This window comes from Gorilla gorilla, chromosome 10 (assembly GCF_029281585.2).
Source record: "Gorilla gorilla gorilla isolate KB3781 chromosome 10, NHGRI_mGorGor1-v2.1_pri, whole genome shotgun sequence".
Lineage (NCBI taxonomy): Eukaryota > Metazoa > Chordata > Mammalia > Primates > Hominidae > Gorilla > Gorilla gorilla.
In genome coordinates this window covers 131,505,118-131,529,838 of record NC_073234.2, presented here as the reverse complement: position 1 = coordinate 131,529,838, position 24,721 = coordinate 131,505,118, and the positions used below count along the sequence as shown (strand labels likewise).

The 24,721-nt window shown below is 35.2% G+C and overlaps 1 protein-coding gene across 3 annotated transcripts in view; it reads left to right on the top strand.

The window, feature by feature from the left end:
• The window catches only part of MED13L (mediator complex subunit 13L), a 319,550-nt gene that overhangs the window by 148,680 nt on the left and 146,149 nt on the right, over positions 1-24,721 (top strand). For all 3 annotated transcript variants that reach the window (XM_031016665.3, XM_031016664.3, XM_004053954.5), the window contains exon 3: positions 17,449-17,533. In XM_031016665.3, the coding sequence (XP_030872525.1) occupies positions 17,449-17,533 (85 nt within the window). The remainder of the gene's footprint in view (positions 1-17,448; positions 17,534-24,721) is intronic.

The following is a 24,721-nucleotide window of genomic DNA, read 5'->3' as shown; positions in this document are numbered from 1 at the left end:
TTATGTTCCCCCTCATTCTTCAAGGGAAAATAAAAGATTCCTCAACCTTTGTAGATGTGGCTTATGATAAATACTGTAGGGACCTTAGCTCATTGTACCTAATAGAATGGAACATGGAACACATATGCCCTATTCTTGTTTACATGCACTTACATCAATATGTAATATGAATTTAATATCACTCCATAACTGTGTAACTTTATTTTGTTATTTCAGATATAATGAACACGACTGATAGGACATTGTAAATTTATAGTGATTAAGAGCTATCATCTGTAATAATAGCCTATAGAGTTGATAAGTAGAATGAATTATGCATAGGAAAGAGAATAAAGAGTTAATTCCATTTCTAAATGTTTCTTATTGGGATAGAAGTTTTATAATTTAAAGTTGCCTGATTTTAAAACATTAAACTCTTAGGAGACCCACTTCATGACAGTAACTACTTTACATTGTGAGTTTATTGTGGTATTTTAATTTATTTTCTTGTTTTTTTTCCCCTCAAGAATACCCTTCATTAGTCATTCTAATCTTGTTGATTATCAAGGGTTCAAGTAAGAGCCTTCAATTGTCAGTAGGAAGAAAAGCTAAGCCTTTTATAAACGTGTCTGTTTGGCTATTTTGCGTAGTATAAAAATCCTTAGAATCATATTAGGTTGCATTTTTCTCCACTTTGAATGTTTTCCTCGGGGTCACAATGTTTTTCTCTGTGGAAGGTTCTTTGCAGTATAGTAAGCACACAAGGATTGACATTGCCCTTGTACATATCGTGCTGACATTCTTCTTTGTGGGTGAGAAGACAAGTAGTAAATGAATAATTTCTTACAGTTGTCTGCTACAAAGCAATAGATGAGAAAGTGACTGACTGGGACAGGACTACTTTACATTAGAGGGTCAGGTAGGGAATGCCGCTTGGAGGAGACAGCCAGATACAGGAAAAGGAAGTCAGATGTCTTGAGCTCACTTTGTTGGAAAAAAGAAGGCCAGTGCTGTTGAAATGGGTACACAGAGGGTGTTGGAAGAGGTAGACAGAGGTTTGATCAGGTGGAGCCTTGTAGGCCATGGTAAGGAGCTTATTAAATAGATTATTAATTCCATGAGAAGCCATTAAAATAAGGCTTTAAGAGGCAGGATGCTACGATGTGACTTAAGGTTTGAAAAAGATTACTTTGGTTCTCATGAATAATGGACTTCAGGTGCTTTGAGTGAAAGCAGGGAGACTAGTTTAAAAAGCTTTGCTTCTTGATGAAGCTGGATTGTAAAAGAAACGGGATGACAATTTCTGTACTTTACAAAGTGTTAGTATATCTTGTGTCCAAACAGCTGTTTTATGTTTACTGTTTCTTTAGGTTATTTTCTTTATCATCTGAACTGCTGAGTTATTCTGAGTGGGTAATATTGCCTTTGAATATATCTATATTTTAGTTAGAGTAGTAACTGTTTAACGGACTACATAGGGATACTTATATTTAAAATTTAGTATAAAAAGTTTGGGTAAAGATTTATAGTAATTATAATTTTTGTTTATTCCATTACAGATATTTAAGCACACATCTGAAAAGTTGAGATCATGGTGTATATACAGTTGAACTTTTAACCTATTATCTCATATGTATTTTTCGTTTTTCAATCGGAGTTGAAAAAATGTTTTTAAATTATGAGTTATAACAAACAAAATTTCATACAAAAGAAATGAATTATTATATAACAGATCTAATATAGCTCCCAAGAAATACTACAGGCAACCAAAAATCTTTCTGAGAGCTCCATCACTATCAAAAACTCTGTCTTTTAAAGTGATAAAGTAACTTTTATTGTTATGCTTTTTAATAGCTGATATTTAAACTATTGAAAGAAGAATTAATATACTCAAGCACCAGTTGACAAACTATTGATAGCCTATGTTTCAAAAGATAATTTGTAAGTTAATTATTTGGAAAATATATATATTTTTTAACCTATGAAAAATCTATTCTGAATGGTGGGTAGATTCTAAGGCCTGCCTATCAAACTGATTTAGTCTGTAATGCTTGACCAGTGTTGGTTTGGGTCCTGGGTTTTGTAACTAGAAGGGGTAGATTGGTTAGGACTTCACTTTATAAACATTTAAAATCCTCAGAATCTGTCTTGGAAGGCTTTCCCACATTCTAGTGCAGTTTGTTAGAATTATGCAATTTGAGTGGGAAAGAATCTCAAAGAAAGTAAAGATAACTATAAAAGAAGCAACAGAGCCAGTGAAGTGTTAGCATTGCCCAGTGGCTCAGGCTTTTTGGGTTTTTGGTTTGATTTATTCTTTCAACTTTTCTGGTAATTTGCAAATTCTATCCTCTTTGCAAACTCTTTGTATTTATTTGTAATACCTTTTCAAGTGAGCTCTCTGTAGAACTTCCTAAGTTATAATGGCTAAAACTACAACTGGATAAAACTGCAGCTGTCCCGGTTGAGACTGGAGATGGAAAGGGCCAGAGGGACTCACTGGGGCTCTTGCACAGGACTCTAGTACTCCAAGGACCACAGGAAGAAACCACTGCACCTTGTGTTATGGGAGCCGCCTAGGCCTGCCCTACTCCAGACTGTGCCCTATCCAAAACAACGGTGTTACTTAACTTTGCAACCAAAATGCCATTCTAGCCAGATTTCGAAAGAACATAGGATCGAACTCATTCACACCACTGCGACTGTAAATAACTGACCTTTATTTCCTAAAGGACTTGCAGTTTTCATATTGACTTGTTAATGCAAAGGAATCTTGTAGAGTTGAAACACCAACATGAAGTAAAAATATTGGCAGTGTTGGTGTGTTTAGGTCATTTATAAATTTTTTGCTTATGAGTTGGAAACTTCTTGGCTTAAGTTTTGGATAATGACAACTTTTCCTGGATATATTTTAACTTAAAGTTTTGAGAAACTTTTATTGCTTTCCAATAGGTTGTTTTTGCATTCATAAACAAATTAATTTTGAAGACACAAGGGGAGAATTGTACATTCTGTCTTTTAAAAGATGAGAATAATAATTTGTGATTCTATTAAGAGCTAGATAATTGTAATGGAAATTCATATGTAAACCATAGTTGTTTATGAAAGTAAAATGTTCTGATTACTAAGAATACATTTAAACTGAAATGTTTTTAAAATAAAAATTTTTAATGTGTGGTGACATGTTTTATACTGATGATTAACTTTGTCTTTTCCAAAAAGAAGACAAGCAGGGAAAGTATGCAGAAGTAATTTGATTAGTTTTGGGGGAGTCATGACTTCACACAGTACAGAAAACCAAAATAAGAGAGACATGGATTGGGCACCGACAGTAGAAATTGTATAGATGTTATCTTCTGTAATAAGACTCATTGTTTGATTTCAGATGATGAAAATTTTAAGCTTGTGTAATTCTAAAATTGTGTGGGACACATAAAAACTTCTCTTCAAAATACACTGTGTTTAAGTGCACATTAGTGTTCAGTGGTCCATTTATAGACATATCAGAGTTAGGCTACACATTTTCTAGTTTCTAACCTGCTGTGGTAGCACAGGTCAGAAAACTCTAAAATCCTACTATTTAAAATTGTTAAAGCATTTTGCTGTTTTACAAAAATTTGTTTGTTGTATGTACATAACCGTTTGCATTGATTGATTGATTGATTGAGATGGGATCACACTGTAGTGCCCAGGCTGGCCTTGAATTTCCGGGCTCATGTGTCCTCCCACCTCAGCAGCCTGAATAGCTGGGATTATGGGCTCCTGCCACATTGCCTGGCTACATAATTATTTTTTGAAAAGCTATTACAGGTTTCAAAGTTTTGTGAACCAGACTTAACTTTTTTTTATTATTGGTTAGTTTTGTTTCTTTTCTGTCTTAACAAATTTTCACATGTGCAAATTGTTTTATTTTGTAGCACATTCTTAGTGTAAAAATCAATAGTGTTGTAGAAAGCTTAAAAAAGAGACTATTTTTAATTGCTTAATTGTACAGACTGCTAACTTTGAAAAAGTATTTTCCAATATTTTGGTTTAACTATGATCTTTCAATTTATGACAAATGTTTTTTTCCTGTCAACTACCAAATTCTCTATAAACTACAACCCAGCAACACACATGTGTAAACCAACAGAAGATTGCATTTGTGTGTATGGAAAGGTGGTTCACTTTTTAAAATTCCTTAAGAAAACTGACTTTATATGTTGTCAGTATAATGTGGCTTATGACTTTTTTCTAATTTAAATTAGGGCCTTTATATTTACAGTTAAAACCTTCACCAGGTGCAGGGATTGATGGGCGTTAAGTGAAATGATAGACTGATCTAATTATTCTACATTCTTGTTTTTAATCAAAGTTACGTTTTATAAACTGTGGTATAGTAGAAAGCAGTTTTTTTTCTGTCTTGGAGTAGCATTTTATATTAAGGAAAACAAATTATTATCTAGTAAAAGTAGATAACAAAGTGAAGAGAACAAATTATTTTGTTGTAAGATAATGGAAAAAAGGATACTACTGTTGAATTTTCTAGTCCTGTGGTGAAAGAAGTGGAAAGAAGGTAGATCAATAGTCATTACTGTTTCAGTGACAAAAATAATTTTGTAATTTCTGCCTCCAAAAAATTGGATTTATAGAATGAATTTCTGTAAGAGTCTTTCTGCAGTATTTGCCATAGACCGTCAAGCTGAAATAAAAGCCAAGGTACCCATCAGGTCTCAAGGAGATGGCACTGAGTTTGGTCTAAAGAAACCTTTGTGCACCAAGTCTTCACAGTAGTCAGTCAGTCTCTCTCTCTCTCTCTCTCTCTCTCTCTCTCTCTCTCTCTCTCTCTCTCTCTCTCTCACTCTCTCTCGTCTTTCTCTCTCTCTCTGCAGATGTTATTTTTGCTACATTTGCTATTTTAACCTGTCAGTTAAAAAATAATTACTGTGTCAGTATGGCTGGCAGCTCATATAGGAAAAATATGCTGTCTCTTAATCAAAGGTGATTACAGTTTTCCCCTGTCTATAAATGTGCTTGTTGTGTAACGAGAATGCATTAGTCTCAGCCTGATGTACGAAATGAAAGGCAGTAAGAAGCAGCACCATTGTTATCACTCCAGGCGTGTCTAATGAATCGTGTTTCCATGTTCTCTCGGTCACGCCGTAGAGTGCCCTCAGCCAGGGCTAAGCCTCCTGTAAAATGCTCTTTAAGATTATTGTAGCAAGAACAGAAATGCTGCATGACTGGGGGTGGGGAGAGAATGCCAACGAGACAGCTGCATTTCAAACAGTTACAGCTGCAAGGATTACTCATAGTAATAGCAGTGACAGACAACTGTTTGAGCTTTAGTGTAAAAGGCAATTTGGGGACTTGCCCTGTCAGAATTTTAGTAGCAAGCTTCTGTGTGCACGTGTGTGTGCATGTGCGTGTGTTTTTTATTCAAATTAGTTTGTGTCTGAAGAGTGGAAGGAAATATTTTAAATTTTTACTTCTCAATTGTGCTAATGTTGAAATCAATAATTGACTCATCTTTATTAAAATCATTGTCGTAGAGGAAGTTTATAAAATGTTTATTTGTAGCAATGATGAATTTAAATGTATATGTTCTAACTGAATCACATGTCTTCTTTTCCGTCTCAAAATTTATCTTGTGATGATTCCTGTTTTAAAAATATTGGTTTTCCTTGTAATTTCTGAACATACAGCCTTGTTTAATATAGGATCCTTATTTTAAAAATTTATTTCAAATATGATGTAAGCTTATAAAAGTAATGCCTGTCATGAAATCTGGAAAATACTCAAAGAGGTAAAGGAGAAAACAATCATTATTCTAGCAGAGATAACTGTTAATTTTAATCCTTCTAGACCCTTGTTTATGCATTCTAGAGCATATTAAGAGCATGTTAATCATTTTAAAGGTTAAAAATGGTAATCATTTTAAAAAATATTTGAAAGAAGTAGCAAATGGGGACAAATTTGGTTTTGAGAAGTCAATAACAGCCATTGTGCAAGATTTCTTTTTCAGTGTGCAGCTATTAAAGTAACATTGCAGCCTGTTTTCTGTAGCAGTTGTCTTTTGAAGGCCTTGTACAGTTTATCTCGAAATTTAGTTTTATGGTTTCCTTCAATTTAAAGTTTGCTGGCTTTACAGGGAGTCTTGTGATCCATTGAAATGCTAACTTGGGTCGTGTCTCAACTGCTACAATGCTGTGTAGAAACTGTCATTAAAATTCTGGTTATCCTGCAACTGGCAGAGAACCCATGCTGATTCCTTAGGAAGATATTACACTGTTAAAATTTTGAATCGCGATTGTGCTTCTGTCTGCCAAATATTATCAATATTTGTAATCACTTAAGGTTGCAAATAGTTTGAAATAAATGGAACGTTTTAGTATATATCTTCTATCCACGATTCTTATTTGTTTGATGAATTGACATCGGGAAGGTTACAATCCATTTCCAACATAGATTTGTTAAGTGATACTGAATATTTTACACTCATGAGCAATTCAAGAAATCAGAGCTCTAAATAGGTTGAAGTTGATATAAGTAATAGGTCCATTTAGTTATTAATGACTGCAAATATAGATTCTACCAGGCAACTGATGGCAGCATAAATTGATCAGTCAGTGGTGGTGTAGTGTTGTAAGTCATTGGATTTTTTTATGTGTGAAGTGCTATATTTCATAATTAATGTAGCATTGTGCTCCTTTGTTACTGAGTTTCTTTGGTAAGTCAGTTTTTAAGAAAGCAGATACTTCAAAATCGTTTATTTATCTTGGTATCCTTCATTTGCTGCAGTTAGATTAAGTGGATACATGTTTCCTTGTTGTAATATCTGATTAGTGTAGTTTTTGGAAGTAGATTTAATAATTCAGAAGATTTTTTTTTTTTAAACACTACGATGCGTTTTATATGTTTAAGGTAGAAATTGAAAACAAAGGCAGTGGGCAAATGATAAACCTTGGATTCAGAGCTATGCTATCTTTAGCCGTTAGTTACTGAAATCTAACTGGGAAACAATGTACTTGTTTCCTGTGCCTTCCTTTACTTGTATTTCTGGAGTTTCGAGTGAAATTTGATTTTCAACAATTTTAACGGCTGAATAAGGAGTGCCATCCCTGAAAGTGCCCTTCCCCCACCTCCAATATTTGCAGTGGCCAATGCCGTTGCTGAACTCAATGTTCTGGATAATAGGTTTCATTAGTTTTGATGCCTGAGGTAAAAAAGCAGTAGGTGGGAGTAAGAAGTGTTTTTGATGTCTAGACGTTCATTTCAGCTGTTGCTGCAATATGATACATTAAAAGGAAATATGTATCATAGCTCAGAGGAAATATGTATTCTTTGAAAGTAATTCTACTTTTAAACTGTGTAAGGCTGGGTGACCTGAATTCTAAAAGCATGAGCTTGAATTTCTTCAAGGTTTCACAATCTTTATGCTCCTCCCTACCCTATTCCATTCTCCCTCCTCCCATTTTTTTTTCCACTTCAAGTAAAGTATGTCAGTTTCATTTATGGAATTGGAAGGGATATCTTTCCAAGATCTCTGCTGGAAAACACAAAATCATTGAAGTATATGCTGCTTTGATATTTTGCCATATTGACTTTTTTTCTCCCTGAACCTTTTCTATGTTTTTTTCTTTCAAATAAGCTTATTAATTCTGTAAGGAGTCATGTTTGGTGAAGTTGAAAGAAGTTATATTGCAATTGATGGGGATTTGAAAAATTATTTGGGCACTAAGCAGTAATTACTACTATTTAAAACTTTTCCTTTATAAACACTGTCTTTTTTGTTAAAAAACATTTATATACTACTTTTGCAGTTTAAATATTTGATTATGAGGATAACTGTAGTAAAAAAGGTTGAATAACAGCAACGTAAACACATTCTGATTATAGCTTTTATAATTTAAGTGAGATAACTTTAGTGCCAAAATAGTTTTTCTTTGTAAATAGGCAGCTGTAGTAGTACTTAGTTTTAGTTTTTAATCTGGCTGTAATAGACAAAATAACAGCAGGAGAATGTTTTAATTTAGAAATTCCTTGTTTTGATTGACTGTTGTCACTCATTTATTTTACATGCATTTTAGATCTCTTGGTTCTTTCTCTTTTGAGACCAACAAAATTTTAGGAAAATTCTCCCATTATGCATAATTAGACTTATAAACATAGTCTATAGAGATAGTCTTATTGCTACTTTATATTCTTAAGGTATTATAAGCATTTAAATAGAAACTGGAAAGATCAAAAGAATTAGAAAGGCTTTTTTTCCTGTTTTTTTTTTTTTTTTTCTTTTGGAATGGAGACAGCATGCCGTGGAGAGATTGTAGGTTTCATAAAGATAGGGCCTTCTTATAGACTTTTTGGTAGTCGTTTTTCTTCTCAGTCTACCTTGAAAGGGAGAATGCATTTCATTTGTAGAAATGTAGGCTAACTACTCTGTCCCTCTTTATGTATTTTCCCCTGAAGAAAATCTTAACTCTGTGTGTGTGTGTGTGTGTGTGTGTGTGTGTGTGTGTGTGTGTGAGAGAGAGAGAGAGAGAGAGAGAGAGAGAAGGAGAGATTATTTAAAAAAGCCAAAATGTGGTTTTGTCTGACTTAGCCTTTGAAAAAGTTAACATGTAACTAGAACACATTAATTTTAGGTCCAAATTTTGGAACCAAAGGAAAATTTAACTTCAGTGTTAACATTGCCTTTCTACCCAGTGCTAAGAATAAAAGAATGGTTAAAGAAGGGTTGAGTGAGTGGATTTGCTTAACACTAAGTGTTGTGTAGGGAAAAGAGCATGGGTGTCAGAGTCAGAACATTTGGATTTGAATCCCATCTGTACCACTAATCCTCTTTAAGTAGATGTGAGGAAATTTTAGATTGGTGCTAATTTCAATGACATTTTGAAATATACATAATCAAGTCAACTCTATGCATGTTTATGAATATCCGAGAAGTTCTAGCCACAGCAGCTATGAAAATAAATTGCTTCCCCTTGAGGAATTCAGTTAATGGAATGATTAATGTATTTATTATTTGTAACAGTAGGTGTAAAAGCATTTGATCCCTGTATGCTGCTGACTGTAGCTCAGTTTGACTACAAATTCTTAAGATTTCTTAGTTATGTGACTTTGGACAAGTTTCATATATATATATATATATATATATATATATATTTTTTTTTTTTTTTAAAGATATGGGGTCTTTCTCTCTTGCCTAGGCTGGAGTACAGTGGCATGCCATCATAGCTTACTGCAGCCTCAAACTCTTTGACTCAAGTGAGCCTTCTGCCTCAGCCTCCCAGGAAGCTAGGACTGCAGGCCCGTGCCACCACATTCAGCTAAGTTTTTAAAGTTTTTTTTAGAGCTGGAGTCTTGGAATCCTACCACTCGATCTTCCAAAGTGATAGGATTACAGGTGTAAGGCACTGTGCCTTCTTAAGATTAAGTGTTAGTTTTCTCATGTATAAAATGGAGATTAGAATCAACTTATTCATCAGAGTTCTTAGCTTCAAACTAAGAAAAGGAGTTGATTAAAAGAATATTGGGTATCCAACTATTTGGCACTTTTACGATCAGCGCTACAGAACTGGTTCAATGAAAAAGGTACTGCTAGTTACCACCAAGCACTAGATGCTGTGGTACCTCTGCTACTTTAGCACCAAAAACTTGATCTTGAAGCCTCTGTTCCTAGAGCTGTCAGAAAGATATCTCCATCGGCTTTCTTTTTGTCCCTGGATTCAGAGTCAAAGGTGTGGACCAGGAGCATCTGGTAGGGATTAGAATGTATGTCCTTGTCCACACTGTAGGGGAGGATGGAAAAGAGAGAATCAGTATTTTTAGTTTCCGTTAGGGGTGATTATATTTGATCCCAATTAGGACTCTTAATGATAGTGATAATGAAGAAGCCCGACACTGAGTGACAGAAGTGTGCCAGATGTCTGTTACTCTGTCTCATAGTGTGGTGGTGAGTAGTCTCCCCACCTCTGCATTTATATGTAGTGCCTAATTCAAAGCTTGGCACATAAAATAAAACAAGAACGATTGTTTTCTGGATAGAAAACCAACCTTGATTATATGTTATTTAATTGTTAATTTAAAATATAAGACATTTTATGCTAGTAGCTATTCTGCAAAGTTTCAAAATAGCTTTTGCTTCCGAGTGGTTTGCACATACATGTGTTAGCTTTTTGAGAGCATTCCTAGTTCTTAGCCTGGTGCTTGACACATAACACGGTCAAGTAGTGTTGTCTAGTTAATGTTGATCAAATTATCTGTTATTAGATTCCAAGCATGTCTTTGCAGATTTAACTTATTTTGAAATTTTAGGGATTTATTGAAACATATGCTGCTCCTGTATTTCTGGAAACTCTGATCATGAGAAAAAAAGGATGGTCTGATTTACATTCTGTTTGACAAATGCATTTGTTAGTGATAGTAAATTGAAAGGGTCAGCAAATTAATGCATTATCCTTAATTTCATAGCCTAAATTGATAGTATTTATTAGAGTGGTTATTGGCTTATAATTTTTTATGATAAATTGATTACTCTTGAATCTTTAGTATGTAATTTTCAATGCAATATCTAAGACATAGGAAATTTAAATCCAAACACTGTATGCTTTTTAAATTATCTACTGATTTATATTTAAATTTTGTTTGTTAACTTATAATTTATAATTTTCTATTGTTTTCTAAGCTTTAGTACACTTTCCTTAGACAAGGGCTTAATATAGTATGATTTGTTTTATTTTGTATTACTACTTTCCTATTTTATATTAACTTAGTGCCCAAACTTTGTTAATTTATGTTATATACTTACAGAATATAAAAGAACAGATGAGAATGAGCATATAATTATTTTTCAAAATAATTTTTAGCATTTTAAAAATAAAAATTTTGACTGCGTGCAGTGGCTGACACCTGTAATCCCAGCACTTTGGGAGTCTGAGGCAGAAGGATCACTTGAGCTCAGGGATTCAAGAGCAGCCTGGGCAACATGGTAACACCCCATCTCTACAAAAAAATAAAAAAGTAACTGGGCATGGTGGCCTATGCCTGTAACTCCCAGAAAGTGGGGAGACTGAGGTAGGAGGATTGCTTGAGGCTGGGAGGTCGAGGCTGCAGTGAGCTGTGATCATGTAACTGCACTCCAGCCTGGGCGACAGAGCGAGACTCCGTCTCAAAAAAAAAAAAAAAAAATTAAAAAAATGCCTTAAGATGTTTATATTTTGTTACATTTGCATTATATACAGTGTTTGATATGAAGTGAAGAATATAACTGTGGTACATTGGGCTCTAGGAACAGTTACTTCAGTCTGAATTTCCTTGTTAATTACTCAACTTTTTTTTTTTTACTTTTAATACTTTATGAATGGAGGTTAATCACATAAATACCATATCTTTTGGATTTAGAGAATGCTTTTTATATATAAATTTAGAGTAGGAGTCCTTTTGATTACAATACTAAGAAAATAAAGAGGTCAATATTAGCATATTCATGATGGCTTAAGTCTCGAAACTTGGCCCAGTGGTAAAATGAGTTTTCGTAATTTAGAACAGTAAAAGATTGTGAGTAAAGTTTACCATATTCAGTAAATAATACATTATTTAGTAAGTAATATTTCTGTGCATTTGCACAAATGTATGCAGGTATGTAACTGCCACTATAATCAAGATATAGAGTGGTTCCATCACCCCTCAAATTTCCGGTGTGCCTTTGGTATCAACCTGTCTCACCACCTCCATCCCTGGAAACCATTGAGAAGTTTACAGTACCTTAAATTTGCCTTTTGCGAGAATGACATATGAATGAATCATACAGCATATAGTCTGAGTATGGCTTCTTTTTACTTAGCATAATGAGATTCATCCATATTTTTTCTTGTATTGGAAGTTCCTTTTTATTTCTGAGTAGTAGCCCATTGTACAGATATTTCATTGTTTTTCCCACTGTTGAGAGACATTTGGATGGTTTCCAGTTTTTGGCATTTACAAATACAACTACTATATACATTTGCTGTAGTTTGTTTTGTGTTGTGAGAGTACAGGAGGAGAAAAAGAGTTCGTTTTTTCCTGGAACCTTACATCCTCCAAACTTGAGTATATACCTAGAAGGATGTAAGGTTCTAGGGAAAAACAAACTCTTTTTCTCATGTACTCTCACAACACAAAACACTTCTGTGACCAAATGTTGCAGAGGTGGAGAGCAGGTGTTTCCCCTACATCAGGTAATTAATCAGTTTTGCAGGGGACACCAGCTGGGTGTCCTCTAATTCAATTCAATTCTGACACTGTCTACCTGGAGATAGCATCCCATCTTACAGGTTGAGGGCTTAGTCCCACAGGACTGTGGGACTTCAGATGCCAGGAGTAAGTCTGGACCTCCAAAGCTTCTGACCAATTGGCTATAAATCTGGGGTTCCCACAGACCCCTCCTTGGGTTCTGTTAATTTGCTAGAATGGCTCACAGAACTCAGGGGAAAACTTTACTTATGTTTACTGGTTTATTACAAAGGGTACAGAGAACAGCCAAATGGAAGAGATGCATAGGGCAGGTTATGTAGGGAGGGGCAGGAGCTTCCATGCCTTCTCTGAGTGCGCCACCCTCCAAGAACCTCCATGTGTCCAGTTATTTTGAAGCTCTCAGAACTCAGTCTTTTTGGGTTTTTATGAAAGCTTCGTTATATAATCATGTAGGTTTGATTCATTAAATCATTGTTAATTGTCCATTAGTGATCAACTCAACTTTCAGCCCTTCTCCCTAGAAGTCAGGGTGGGGGTTGGGGAATAGGGGGCTGAGATAGAAAGTTCTAACCCTCTGGTCACATGATTATTTCCCTGATAATCAGCCCTCATCCTGAGGCTATCTAGGCCACCTGTCATTTCTTTAGCCACTAGTGTACAAAAAACATTCTTAGCCCTCTAGAGATTTCAAGGATTTTAGGAGCTGTATGTCAGGAAACAGGACCAAATATGTGTTTCACAGTGTTACAACGGGATATTGTAATATTACAACGGGATATTGGGTTGTATGGTAAATGTATGTTTAACTTTACAAAATATCGCCAAAGGCAACTTTTCCAAAGTGGCTGTGCTGTTTTTGCATTCCAACCAGCAGTATATGACAGTTCTGGCTACTGTATTCTATATGTTAATCAGCACGTAGAATTGTCAGTTTTTCTTTTAAGCCGTTTTAATGGATAATGAAGTTTCATTGTGATTTTAATTTACATTTCCCTAATGACTAATGAGATGTTGAGCACTTTTTCATATACTTATTTGCTATTCATCTAGTCTTACTTGGTGAACCGTCTGTTCACATCTTTTGCCCATTTAAAAAATTGTGTTTTTTTTGGTAGTTAAGTTTTGAGATTAAAAAAAAAAGTAACGTATTCTGAATACAAGTCCTTGTCAGATATGTGATTTGTAACTGTTTATTCCCCATCTGTGGCATGTCTTTTCCATAGCTTAACATAACTTTCCCATATTTTTTGAAGAGCCAAAGTTCTTCATTTTGATGAAACTCTGTTTATCAGTTTTTCTTTTATGGATCATGCTTTTGGTGTCATATCTAAGAAATCTTTGCCTACCCTAAGCTCCCAAAATTTATCTCCTATGTATTTTTAGAAATACTGGATTTAGGTTTTGCGTTCAGGTCTGTGATCTCATTTTGAGTTACTTTTTCTATACGGTTTAAGGTTCTTTTTCTTTTCTTCCTTTACTGAATTGACTGAATTGCCTTGGCACCTATGTTGAATTAAAAAAAATGAATTTGTGGCTCAATTTTTGAACTCAGTTCTATTGATGTGTATCCTTTCTACAGTACTGTGCTGGCTTGCTTACTCTATCCTAATCCATAGTAAACCTAGAACTCGGTTGACGTAAGTACTTCTGTATTTTTCTTTTACCACATTGTTCTGGTGGTTCTAATTCCTTTGTCTTTTCATATAAATATATAGACTCAGCTCAGCTATTTCTATAAAACATCCTGCAGGGATTTTTATTAGAATTGAGTTGATTCTGTAGTTTGTTTTGAGAAGAATTGGCATCAAGAATTTTTCTAGTTTGTGGTCAATTTATTTATCTTTTTAATTTCTTTTGTTAGTATTGTAGTTTTAGCATATTTTGTAAGATTTATACCCAAGGATTTTATGGGTTTTGGTGCTACTGTAAATGGTACTTTAAAAAATTTCAGTTTCTAATTATTTATTCCTAAATATAGAAATGTGATAGTTTTTTGTCTGTTGACCTTGTATTCAGTGATTTGGCTAAACTCAGTTTTAGTTCTAGTAGATTTTTTCTGTTGATTCTTTAGGATTTTCTAATAGACAGTCGTGTCATATGTAAATAGAGACAACTATTTCTTCTTTCTTGCCCTGTTGTATTGGATGAAATTCAAGTATAATGTGGAATAGGAGTAGTGAGAGCAGACATCCTTACCGTTCGTTCAGTCTTTGCCACTAAGTATGATGTTAATTGTAGGTTTTGGTTAATCACTCTCAAGTTTTTTTTGTTGTTGTTTGTTTGAAGAAGAAAGTCTCTTCTGGGTTCTATTTTAAAATTGTAGAAATCAGGATAAAATTTTAATGGTGTATTAAAATTGTGTCAGCTATACAGCAATTGTGGTAAAGCTGGCATTGCCTGTGCATGCTCATTAATTGTTCAGTGTTCCACAGCGCATGCCTGGAGAGCTGTAACACCTCAGTATTTCAGTTGACAAAGTATTTGAGAATAATTAGAGGGAGTTTGTTGTTTGTAAACTTTCCTTTGACATCCTCTGACAAGGTCAAGGTAACACCAACATTAAAACTTGTAAAATGATGATATCATGAGGAAGAAATTGGATGTGAATATGAGATATTAAGACAGGTAACCTGGTTTCTTCACCAAGTCAACTGCATGTTTAAAAAAAAGGAAATGGGCTGTACTTGATCAAAGAAGACTTAAGAGAGAATTGGCAGACCTTGCTGAGTATATGATTTGATGCACGCTGAAGTATTTAGGAGTGGGATTTGCCATAAAGTATATCAAAATAAAAACAAAAAGGATGGTTGCAGCAGGAGACATAATGTTGATTATTTGGCTTAGGAATTTATTGGGACTTGTTATTCTATTTTCTTCTCCCTTCTTTATCGATCTCCCCCTTCTGTCTCCCTCTCCCCCTCTCCTCTCTCTCTTCCCCCCTCCCTCCCCTCTCCCTCTTCCCCCCTCCCTCCCCTCTCCCTCTTCCCCCCTCCCTCCCCTCTCCCTCTTACCCCTCTCTCCCCTTTCCCTCTTCCCCTCCCCATCCTCTCTCCCTCTTCCCCTCTTCCTCCTCCACTCACTCTCTCCCTCCCTCCCTCCTTTTTATTTATTTTTTATGAGACAGGCTTTCACTCTGTCACGCAGGCTGGAGTGCAGTGGTGGCATGATCATGGCTTGCCGCAACTTTGACCCTGCTGGGCTCAACCAATACTCTCGCCTCAGCGTCCAGAGTAGTTGAGACAACAGGCGTGCACAACTACACCTGGCTAATTTTATATATATATATAATTTTTTTTTTTTTTTGTAGAGATGGGGACTGGCTGTGTTTCCCAGGCTGATCTTGATCTGCTGGGCTCAAGCAATCCTTCTGCCTCGGCCTTGCAAAATGTTGGGATTACAGCTGTGAGCCACCACATCCAGCCCCCTATTTTCAAGTATATTTGGAGATTTTAATATCAGAAGTTTTAAACAATGTGCCGAATAGGTGTCACCAGTGGAAGAAAATTATGGAAATAAAAGTGGCACACTCTTCACAAGTGCTGCATCACCAGCACTCTTTATGGCACAGAGGATGATTATGTAGGAAGATACTGCACCAGTGACTGGGTTGAAGAGTGATTCAGAAGAGGTAGACTTGGAATATTGATGTAGTTAGGAATTTTTAACTAATTTATTTTGCTTATATTATCTGTTTTATGTATGTATGATAATGGAATGTGATGACTAGGACTCAATAAGTTTAAAGGAGCTCTTTGAATAATTGGAAGGTAAAAATTGTAAGTGATAGGAATGATGTTATAGTTTGTCACCTTCCCCTCTTCTGGTGGTTTGCAAAATAATGGTGTATCTCAAACTTGATGGTGCCTTAGGGTCAGTGAAACACATTAGGAAATAAAAACAAATTAATGTGGGGTGTTCTTTCTATTGAGATATTAGCTCTTTTTCAAACCCAGAAAAGTTCTACCCAAAGGATAAATGTGTCAGAGGGAGCATAGATTCATGGTACCTGCAGAGCATTGTTGGAAATTTCGGAATGTTCTGTCTTAAGCAAAGACTATCATTTGTTAGCAGGAATGTTTTTCTGTTTGCTGTACTTTATTTCTCTTGCTATAAATATCATAACTGTTTTAGACAGAGATTGCTTTGGAAAAATTTGGTAAATCAGGATTAGCCACATAGGCAGGAAGACAAAAAGTTATTTGACATAACCAAGAAAAAAAAATTCAGCTTTGTAATTTTCAGAAAGTCTAATAGATAAAAGGCCTGAATGTGTAGTTTTTCAAATGCTGTCTGATTTGAGAATATGGAGATGCATTTTGGTATGTCTACTGGTGTGGTAAAAGCATTAAACATGCCTTGTGGATATCATGTGTGTTTTAATTCTGTCAGAATTTTCTCCTCTGAGTGCTTTTGTCAAGATAACAAGTAAAAGAGAGGAAATTTTCTTCTGTAAATGTTGTTTTCATCCTTCCAATTTTTTGCTGTCTTGCATTGAACTAGTGTAATTTAAAAGGAAATTAACTGTCTTCTCTAGGACATTTTGTATCTGTTTATATATTTATGAAAATAAAAGGAATTTTAGGAATGCATGGGGCATTGTTAATACGTTGGATTCTTTTGGTGTTGGAGTTACTTGTGGCTCAATGTTATAATATATTTCAGAGGCAAACAAGATACTTCCCAAAATGTCAAACATTAACAAAATTATAAATTCAGGAAATAAATTTGATGTTCTGGGAAGATGTAATTTCCTGACAGTCTCTAAAATCATGTCTGTTAGACCTTCAAAACATGTAAAGACATTTGTGTAAATCTGACACTTTTGGAATTTTTTTCCTCTTGATTTTCCCTCTAAAAAACATTTTATAACTTTGCTATTAATTTGTGACATTCTTTTTACCTTTCAATAGAACTTTAACAAAATTAGTCTTTGCGATACTCTTAAATAGATTAATTTGAGAATTTTAAATGATTTTAAACTTTGAAGAAGCAGATTGTAAAGACATTTATGGGAGGAGTGTTACACCATGCCTCATATTTCAGACTTTAAAACCAAGACACATTACTTTTTTTTGTACGTAAGTATTTTCTAACTTTGGGCAAATACTTAAATTCCGCTCTCTGTTTCAGTGTGAGATTATTTAAGTCATTTAAATTAACTCATGAACTTTGCTTTAGAAAAATGTTTTAAAAGTTTCTTTTTATTTGGATGTCCTTTTTACTGGTTCTTTTTTTTTCTTTTTTTCTTTTTTTTTTCAGTTGTGGAAGAAGGACTCTGGGAAAATGGCCTTTCCTATGAATGTAGGACGCTGCTCTTCAAAGCGATCCACAATCTGTTAGAAAGGTAAGAGAAGGAACAGCAGACAGTGGTTTGCAGACAACCAAGTATATTGCTAGATACCGAGAGTTTCCTGTAATTTTCAAAAAACTTTTCACTTGCAATGATTTATTGCTAGTATGAAAATTACGTAAATCTTTAGTTTCTCTTTCTATTGATATAATTTGAAATTTAGGGAAGTTTTGGCAATGGTACAAAGAACTCCCATATTCCCTGCCCTTCAACGGTAGTTTTTATTTTTAAAATTTATTCCCTAAATCATTTGCATATTTGTAAACTCAAGATTGATGTTCTTTTTTACCCTTAAGTATTTGGTGTATGTTTCCTAAGGACAAAGGTATATTAGCACAGTATCATAATAAAAATTAGGAAATGTAACATTGATAAAATGCCGTTATCTAACCCGTAGTTCAATTCAGATGTCATTGGTTGTCCCAGTTACATCCATTATAGCTTAACCTCCTAAGATTCAATCCATGATCATACATTGTATTTAGTTTTCATGTCTTTAAATCCAGAACAGTTCTTCAGCCTTTTTTTCTTTCTTGACATTGATATTTTTGATGAGTTCAAACCTTATATTGACTTTCAGTTTGAGATAGTTTTCTCATGCTTAAATTCAGGTTATGCTTTTTATTAGTAGTAGGAATACCATAGAAGTGATGTTGTGTTTTCAGTAGGCTCATATTGTCAGTGTCCCATTATTAGTGATGTTAACATGTTCTGTCAATTGACTGAGGTAATGTTCTGTCAAGTTTCTCCGCTATAAACTAATAAGTATTTTGTTAACTGTTATCTTTGTCAATTTTGTGTTTGTAATTAATATGTAATTTGTGGCCAGATACAATGAGATTGTATAATTATCCTATTTCTCATCAAATTTTCATTTATTTGTTTTAGCCTATATTGGTAGTCCTTGCTTAAATCATTTATTACCATTGTGGTTGTACTGTTCATTTTCAAATGCCACCATTCTTTCTACTTTTTATTAGTTGGCATCCTGTTGTAAGGAAGAGCTTTTTCATTTTCTTCCATTTTATTTCCCTATTTATTTATTTATTTATTTATTTAATCTTGCTGTGTAAATTGGGACCCATGGATTGTTATTTTATTCAATGGATTATAGTTGATTTTTACCATCATTTATTTTGATGCTTAAATTCTTCCAGATTTGGTCAGAGGAAGCCCCTTTGTGATGGCTCGCTCCTATGTCCTTTTGACATGATCCCATCGTTGGAGCATCCCCTTACTTTCTGGCATAACAATATGTTCCAGGCTCTGAATAGTGTTTTGAGGGGAGAAGTGGATGAGAAAGAATGGGTTCATTAAGAGCTTGTATGAGAAAAACTTTTTATGTCTCTTCCTGAGTCTATATGTAGTACTTTCAGGTAATCAAAGCTGTGAGGACTTACCAGTTTCTTATCCAAACTATTGGCTAGGGTGGTTACCACTATAATACAACTGCTTAGGATACTTGAACTACAGTTGATATGTTATTTAAGCTACTCAGAAAGACTTTTCTCACGGAAGATTTCTCTATTTCTCATTCTCAACTTTAGCTCCTCTGAGTGCTCCTCCAAATCTGTCTTTTGGAGTAGACCTAGAAATCATCTGTTACTAAGGTGTACTATGCATGTGGAACCGTTGATTTAAGAGTTCAGTACTCTTAAGTATTCTAAATATTTGGTAATTCTGTCTCCCACTGTAAAACGAAACAAAGTACACACAAACTCTATCCAAGAAAATGTGGAAAACTTACTGTTGCCATAATCCTGTACCAGAATAAAGCTCTTGGTATCTCTGCAATAATTAACGCACGTTTAAGCACAATTCTTTTTATACAAAGTTACAAGGTATGTGAACAAAGTATATTTTAAAATTGTAGCTCACTGTGTTTTTTTTTTAAATATCATGATCTATTCCTTTCAGAAGAATACGAACAAATGCGAAAATGAATTACATTCTTTTAAGTTTTGTACTGGCAATGGTAGCATGTTTCTTTGTCGAGAGACAATTAGAAGAGCAGAAAAACTGGGAGGGAGGGGAAATGCAGGTAATTCATTTATTTTTGGCTCATGAATTCAGAATTTTTGTTGGAAATTGAAGTCAGGTCAAATTAAACTATTATTTATAAGAAAATTGTCAGCCTGGGAAACATGGTGAGACCATGTATCTACAAAAATTTTAAAAGTTAGCCGAGCATGATGGTGTACTCCTGTGGTCACAGCTGCTTGGGAGGTTGAGGTGGGAAGATTGCTTGAGCCCAGGAGGTTGAGGCTGCAGTGAGCTGTCTTCATGCCACCACACTCTACCCTGGGTGACAGAGTGAGACCCTGTTTCAAAAAAAAAAAAAAGGAAATTAATTATGACGTATAAAGTTTGGGATAGTTCTAAAGAATTTTGGGTTATTCCTTGGCTTTATTTCAGGGTCTGTTACTTGGACAGTTACCCTAATCTCACTAAGCCTTAGTTAACATTTAAGTACAGGACACCATGTACCTTGAGCTTTTGCTAGATGATAGATATATATCATGTGTGCCACATAATGCCTCACATACTGTTAATGTCAGTAATTATTTTCACCATAAATTTTTTATTTTACATACTTTGATTTGTATTCTTTCAAATTTCATTAAAGTAGTTCCAGAATGCTCTATTTGAGCCCTCCTACAGGAGTCAATTTTGAAACAAATAAAACATCTTTTCTTTTAGAAAATAGTGATCAAACAAACCATCTTCATATAGTTTGTATGGATGACTTCAGATTCTTTTGAAAAATGGTACTAATCCTGTTGTTCTTTAAGATAATAATTTTCTCTTATCAAACTTAATGTAACTTTGTTCTATGAATGAAAATTACCCTGCTCATGAGATAGGAAAGCTAATTTAAATGATTGTTGTTGGCTCCGTTTATTCATTGTCAACATAAGTTGGAAGGGCTAATATATGTCTGCTTATCTGTGGTGGTGGATATCATGAAAATTACGCACAGCTCACCCCCACCCCCCACACGCCTGCCCCCACCCCTTTTCTTTTAAAGCTCAGCTGTTGTTAATGTTAGAGTCTATTTTATGTGTGGCCCACGACAGTTCTTCCGATGAGACACAGGGAAGCCAAAATGTTGGATACCTGTACAACCATTTGTTGTAGTCTTTGAAAAACCTGTTTACAATATGAATTTATTGAGAATTTATTTACTGTCTTATTCCTGGCAATTTTCTGTTATGCCTTTTCATTTCTATTCAGATAAGATGTGGATATTGTGAGTTTCTGGCTTGAAAGCTAGAACTGAGGGGTTTTTTTGTTTGTTTGTTTGTTTTGAGATGGAGTCTCGCTCTGTTGCCCAGGCTGGAGTGCAGTGGCACGATCTCGGCTCACTGCAACCTCCGCCTCCCAGGTTCAAGCAATTCTCCTGCCTCAGCCTCCTAAGCAGCTGGGACTACAGGCACGTGCCACCATGCCCAGCTAATTTTTGTATTTTTAGTAGAGATGGGGTTTCACCATATTGGCTAGGCTGGTCTCGAACTCGTGACCTCGTGATCCACCCGCCTTGGCCTCCCAAAGAGTTGGGATTACAGGCATAAGCCACGGCGCCCGGCCCAACTGAGGATATTAAAACAGATCGTCAAGGACTTTATCACTTGGAGAGTGTTTGTGTCTCCCTAGCCATTTTTTCCTTAGTTTGCATGTTAACAAAGTTTGTATTGTGATCTATTATTTCTGCTTTTTATTTTTTAAGCATAAGATAGGTTTAATTAAAAGGGAATTTCATTTACTACCTTGAGAATCTCTCACAGCTAAGCAGGAGCCATATAAATTGACCTTCTTTCCAAAAGGCTGCAATTTCTATTGTATGCAGAATAATGTCACTGAAGTGAGTTATTGAAGAACAATTTTACTATAGAAATTAAGGAAATTTCTCACAGAATAATACAATTTCATTTGTCATTGCTATTGATTGGTGCTGAGGTAATCTTATATTGATGCTGTGTAGAATATTTTAAATTCTATGGTAATGTGACTTTAAATATTTTCACCTTTCACTTACTTCTGTAACTCTTCAGTATTTGTTGAAACTACATTGTATATATCTAGCTAGGGTCATCTGTCCATTAAAAACACCGAAAAGATCACTGCTACTTACTCAAGAGCATTGTCCATAACGATATCAGACAGAAGATAACATAGTTAGCTTTAATTTTATGTCTCTTTTTGGGGGTACGTGTTTGTTTAAGTCCTTTTCTTCACTTCCTTCAGAGATAAGAGATATTTTGGGTCTCAGTTCTGCCAGTTAACTGTGTGACACATGCCAGTGACTAAAGCCTGCTGAGCTCCTGTTCCTTCACCAGTAACATGGTGAAGGGTTCTTTGGCTCAGCACAGTACCTTTCTCATTGTAAGAGCTCAATAAGTGGTTAACTGTTGTTAATACTAGCTAACAGAAGTATTGGTATTACCTTTTCAGAGTTGGAGACAAACATTAAAAGTCACATAGTCCATTTAACCAGCTAATCATGGAATCCCTTTCTATAATATCTTTTTTGTTTTTTTTCCTTTTTTTTGAGACAGAGTCTCACTCCGTTGCCTGGGCTGGAGTGCAGTGGCGCGATCTTGGCTCACTGCAATCTCTGCCTCCCGGTTTCAAGCGATTCACCTGCCTCAGCCTCCCCAGTAGCTGGGATTACAGGTACCCACCACCACACCTGGCTAATTTTTGTATTTTTAGTAGAGATGGGGTATCACCATGTTGGCCAGGCTGGCCTCGAATTCCTTACCTCAAGTGATCTGCCCACTTCGGCCTCCCACAGTGCTGGGACTACAGGCGTGAGCCACTGTACCCAGCCTTATAATATCTTTTTTACTGAATATATACTTTTGGTTAAGTAAGCACAGTTTTCCAAAGAGTTCTTTTTATCTTTAAAGAGTGCTTAGTATTAGGAAGTCTTACACTGAGCAGAAGCCTGTCTTCCTCTAACTTTCATTTCTTCGTTAACTCTGTTCTTTGGGATCATTTATAATGCAACCAGTTCTGCTTCCATGTGATGGCCTTTTTGATATCTCGACCCTCCTGCATTTTTCTTTTTTTGTTTGTGGTTCTTAATATATAATATTGAATTCCCCACCTTTTCTTGCCAGCCTTCCAGAAGTCCATCCAGTTAGTCCCATTCTCTTCATTTTGGCCTGCTTCAAGATACCATAAGTGTTTTATGAAGTATTCAGTCAGGTTAGGCTCAGTTATGCTGTAGTAACAGAAGACCTCAAAGATCTTACTAGCTCATCCAATAGAAGTTTATTTCATGCTCATGTTGCATGTTCATTGTGAGTAATTGATTATAGTACTATATCCTCTTCCCTCCACAACTCATGTTGGCAGGGCACCCTCCTGGGTATGACTTGGTGGGCCCATGGTAGAGAGCACAGAGCAGTGGCAGAGCACATGGTCGCCCATTAATGCTTTTGCTCGGAAATGGTATATCCCATTTCTGCTCACATTTCATTGGCCAAGACATTCAGCACCAACCTTAAAATCTAATGCATGACAAGGTATCATCTTTCAGTAGGAAGATACCCAAGGTACATGGCCAAGCTTGATATCAGTGGGACAGGAAGGGATAGCATTTATTTATATAGTATACACATTGGGATAGTATACCTTTGGGAAAAGAATATGTCAATTAATACCTATTAATTGAGTTATCTTCCCCTTCTGTTACTGTAATCTGTCTTCCAGACAGCTGGCCAGTTATGTTACTGAAACAGATATGTTTCTGAAACATACCTATGGCTATATTTATACCTGGTTTTTAAAACTTTGAGTCTTATTGGCTTCTTTTGGTACATTTTTTATTTGTAATTTGTCAGAATTTCAGTATCTGAGAGTATACATTCTGAATTTTACAGTTTTAGATCATGCAATTACACTTATTTTTCCTTGCTTTTGAAAAAGTAAATGTGCTTCCTATTTTCTTAATGATCAGTTATCTTTTTTTGTTGGAAAAATGCACAGAATGATAAAATGCGCAGAATGATAAAATGTAGTTTTTACTTATGTAGAGTCTCTGCTAGTCCTCTCTACTTCTTTCCATCCTTCCTCCCTTTCTAATAATGCGCCAGTTGAGATTGTTCTTTATCAGTCCTCAATTTAGGGAAATTTTGTTAGGTATTTATGATTAACTTCTCAAAGGTTACACTTTGTGTTTTAAGTTCAGATTGCCTCACACTCCTTAGGGAAAAGTACTTTGGCTATCAATAGACGATGGGAAAAAAAATCTGCAATCATTTTTCAAGAGTTTCTTCATTTGGCATTTTTAGTATTGCGGACCTAATGGCTGTTACTTTGTTAGGATAGTTAGTATAAGTTTTCATAATATACCATATCCTTTTCACCTAACTCTATCAAAATAAAGTAAAATATTGGATGTAAAAGTTTTAAAAAGCCGGAAAATATGTGCAGTTCAAAAACTTAAAAGAGTTTTTCTTATTGCTTCAGTGATTTGTGCCACATATGGGACTTAGGAAAATCTCGCTTTTCTAGCTGTGTAGAAATACTTGAAAGGTCTGACACAGTGCTGTCAAATTGGCATTATGTGCAGTAGTATACTTTAAATTTTCTTAACTTTTTAGAATAAAATATATGTTAATTTCAATAGAAAGCTCATTTTTTTCTCTAAAATGCAGATGATTGCTTTGCATACAAGAGAAGATTACTTGGGTCTTTTGAAGCTGTTTTATGCTTAATCATGTCCATACTTACTTAGGGAGACTTTAATCTGTGGGTATCTGACATTTGTAAAACATAATGGCTCTTCAGAGCAGTCAGCTGGTGCTGCTGTACTAATGGATTGTCAGCATATTTACCCCATGGTAGTTTATAACACAGCTGTAAAATTGCCTTTGGCCCAGAGCTGCTCTGTTTGCCAAGATTCAGTGTTTAGAGTTAAGATATTTTACTTGGAATATACAGTGAAAATAATGTGGGGAAAATTGGAATTATAATTATGATAACAATAGCATTATATTTGTCTATTCCTATCTTTCAATGTGTTGTGTTATTGTAATAGAGGTGATGCAATAGAGGTGATTATCAAAGGGCAAATGAGGCCGGACACGTGGCTCACACCTGTAGTCCCAGCACTTTGGGAGGCCGAGACAGGTGGATCACCTGAGGTCAGGAGTTTGAGACCACCCTGACCAA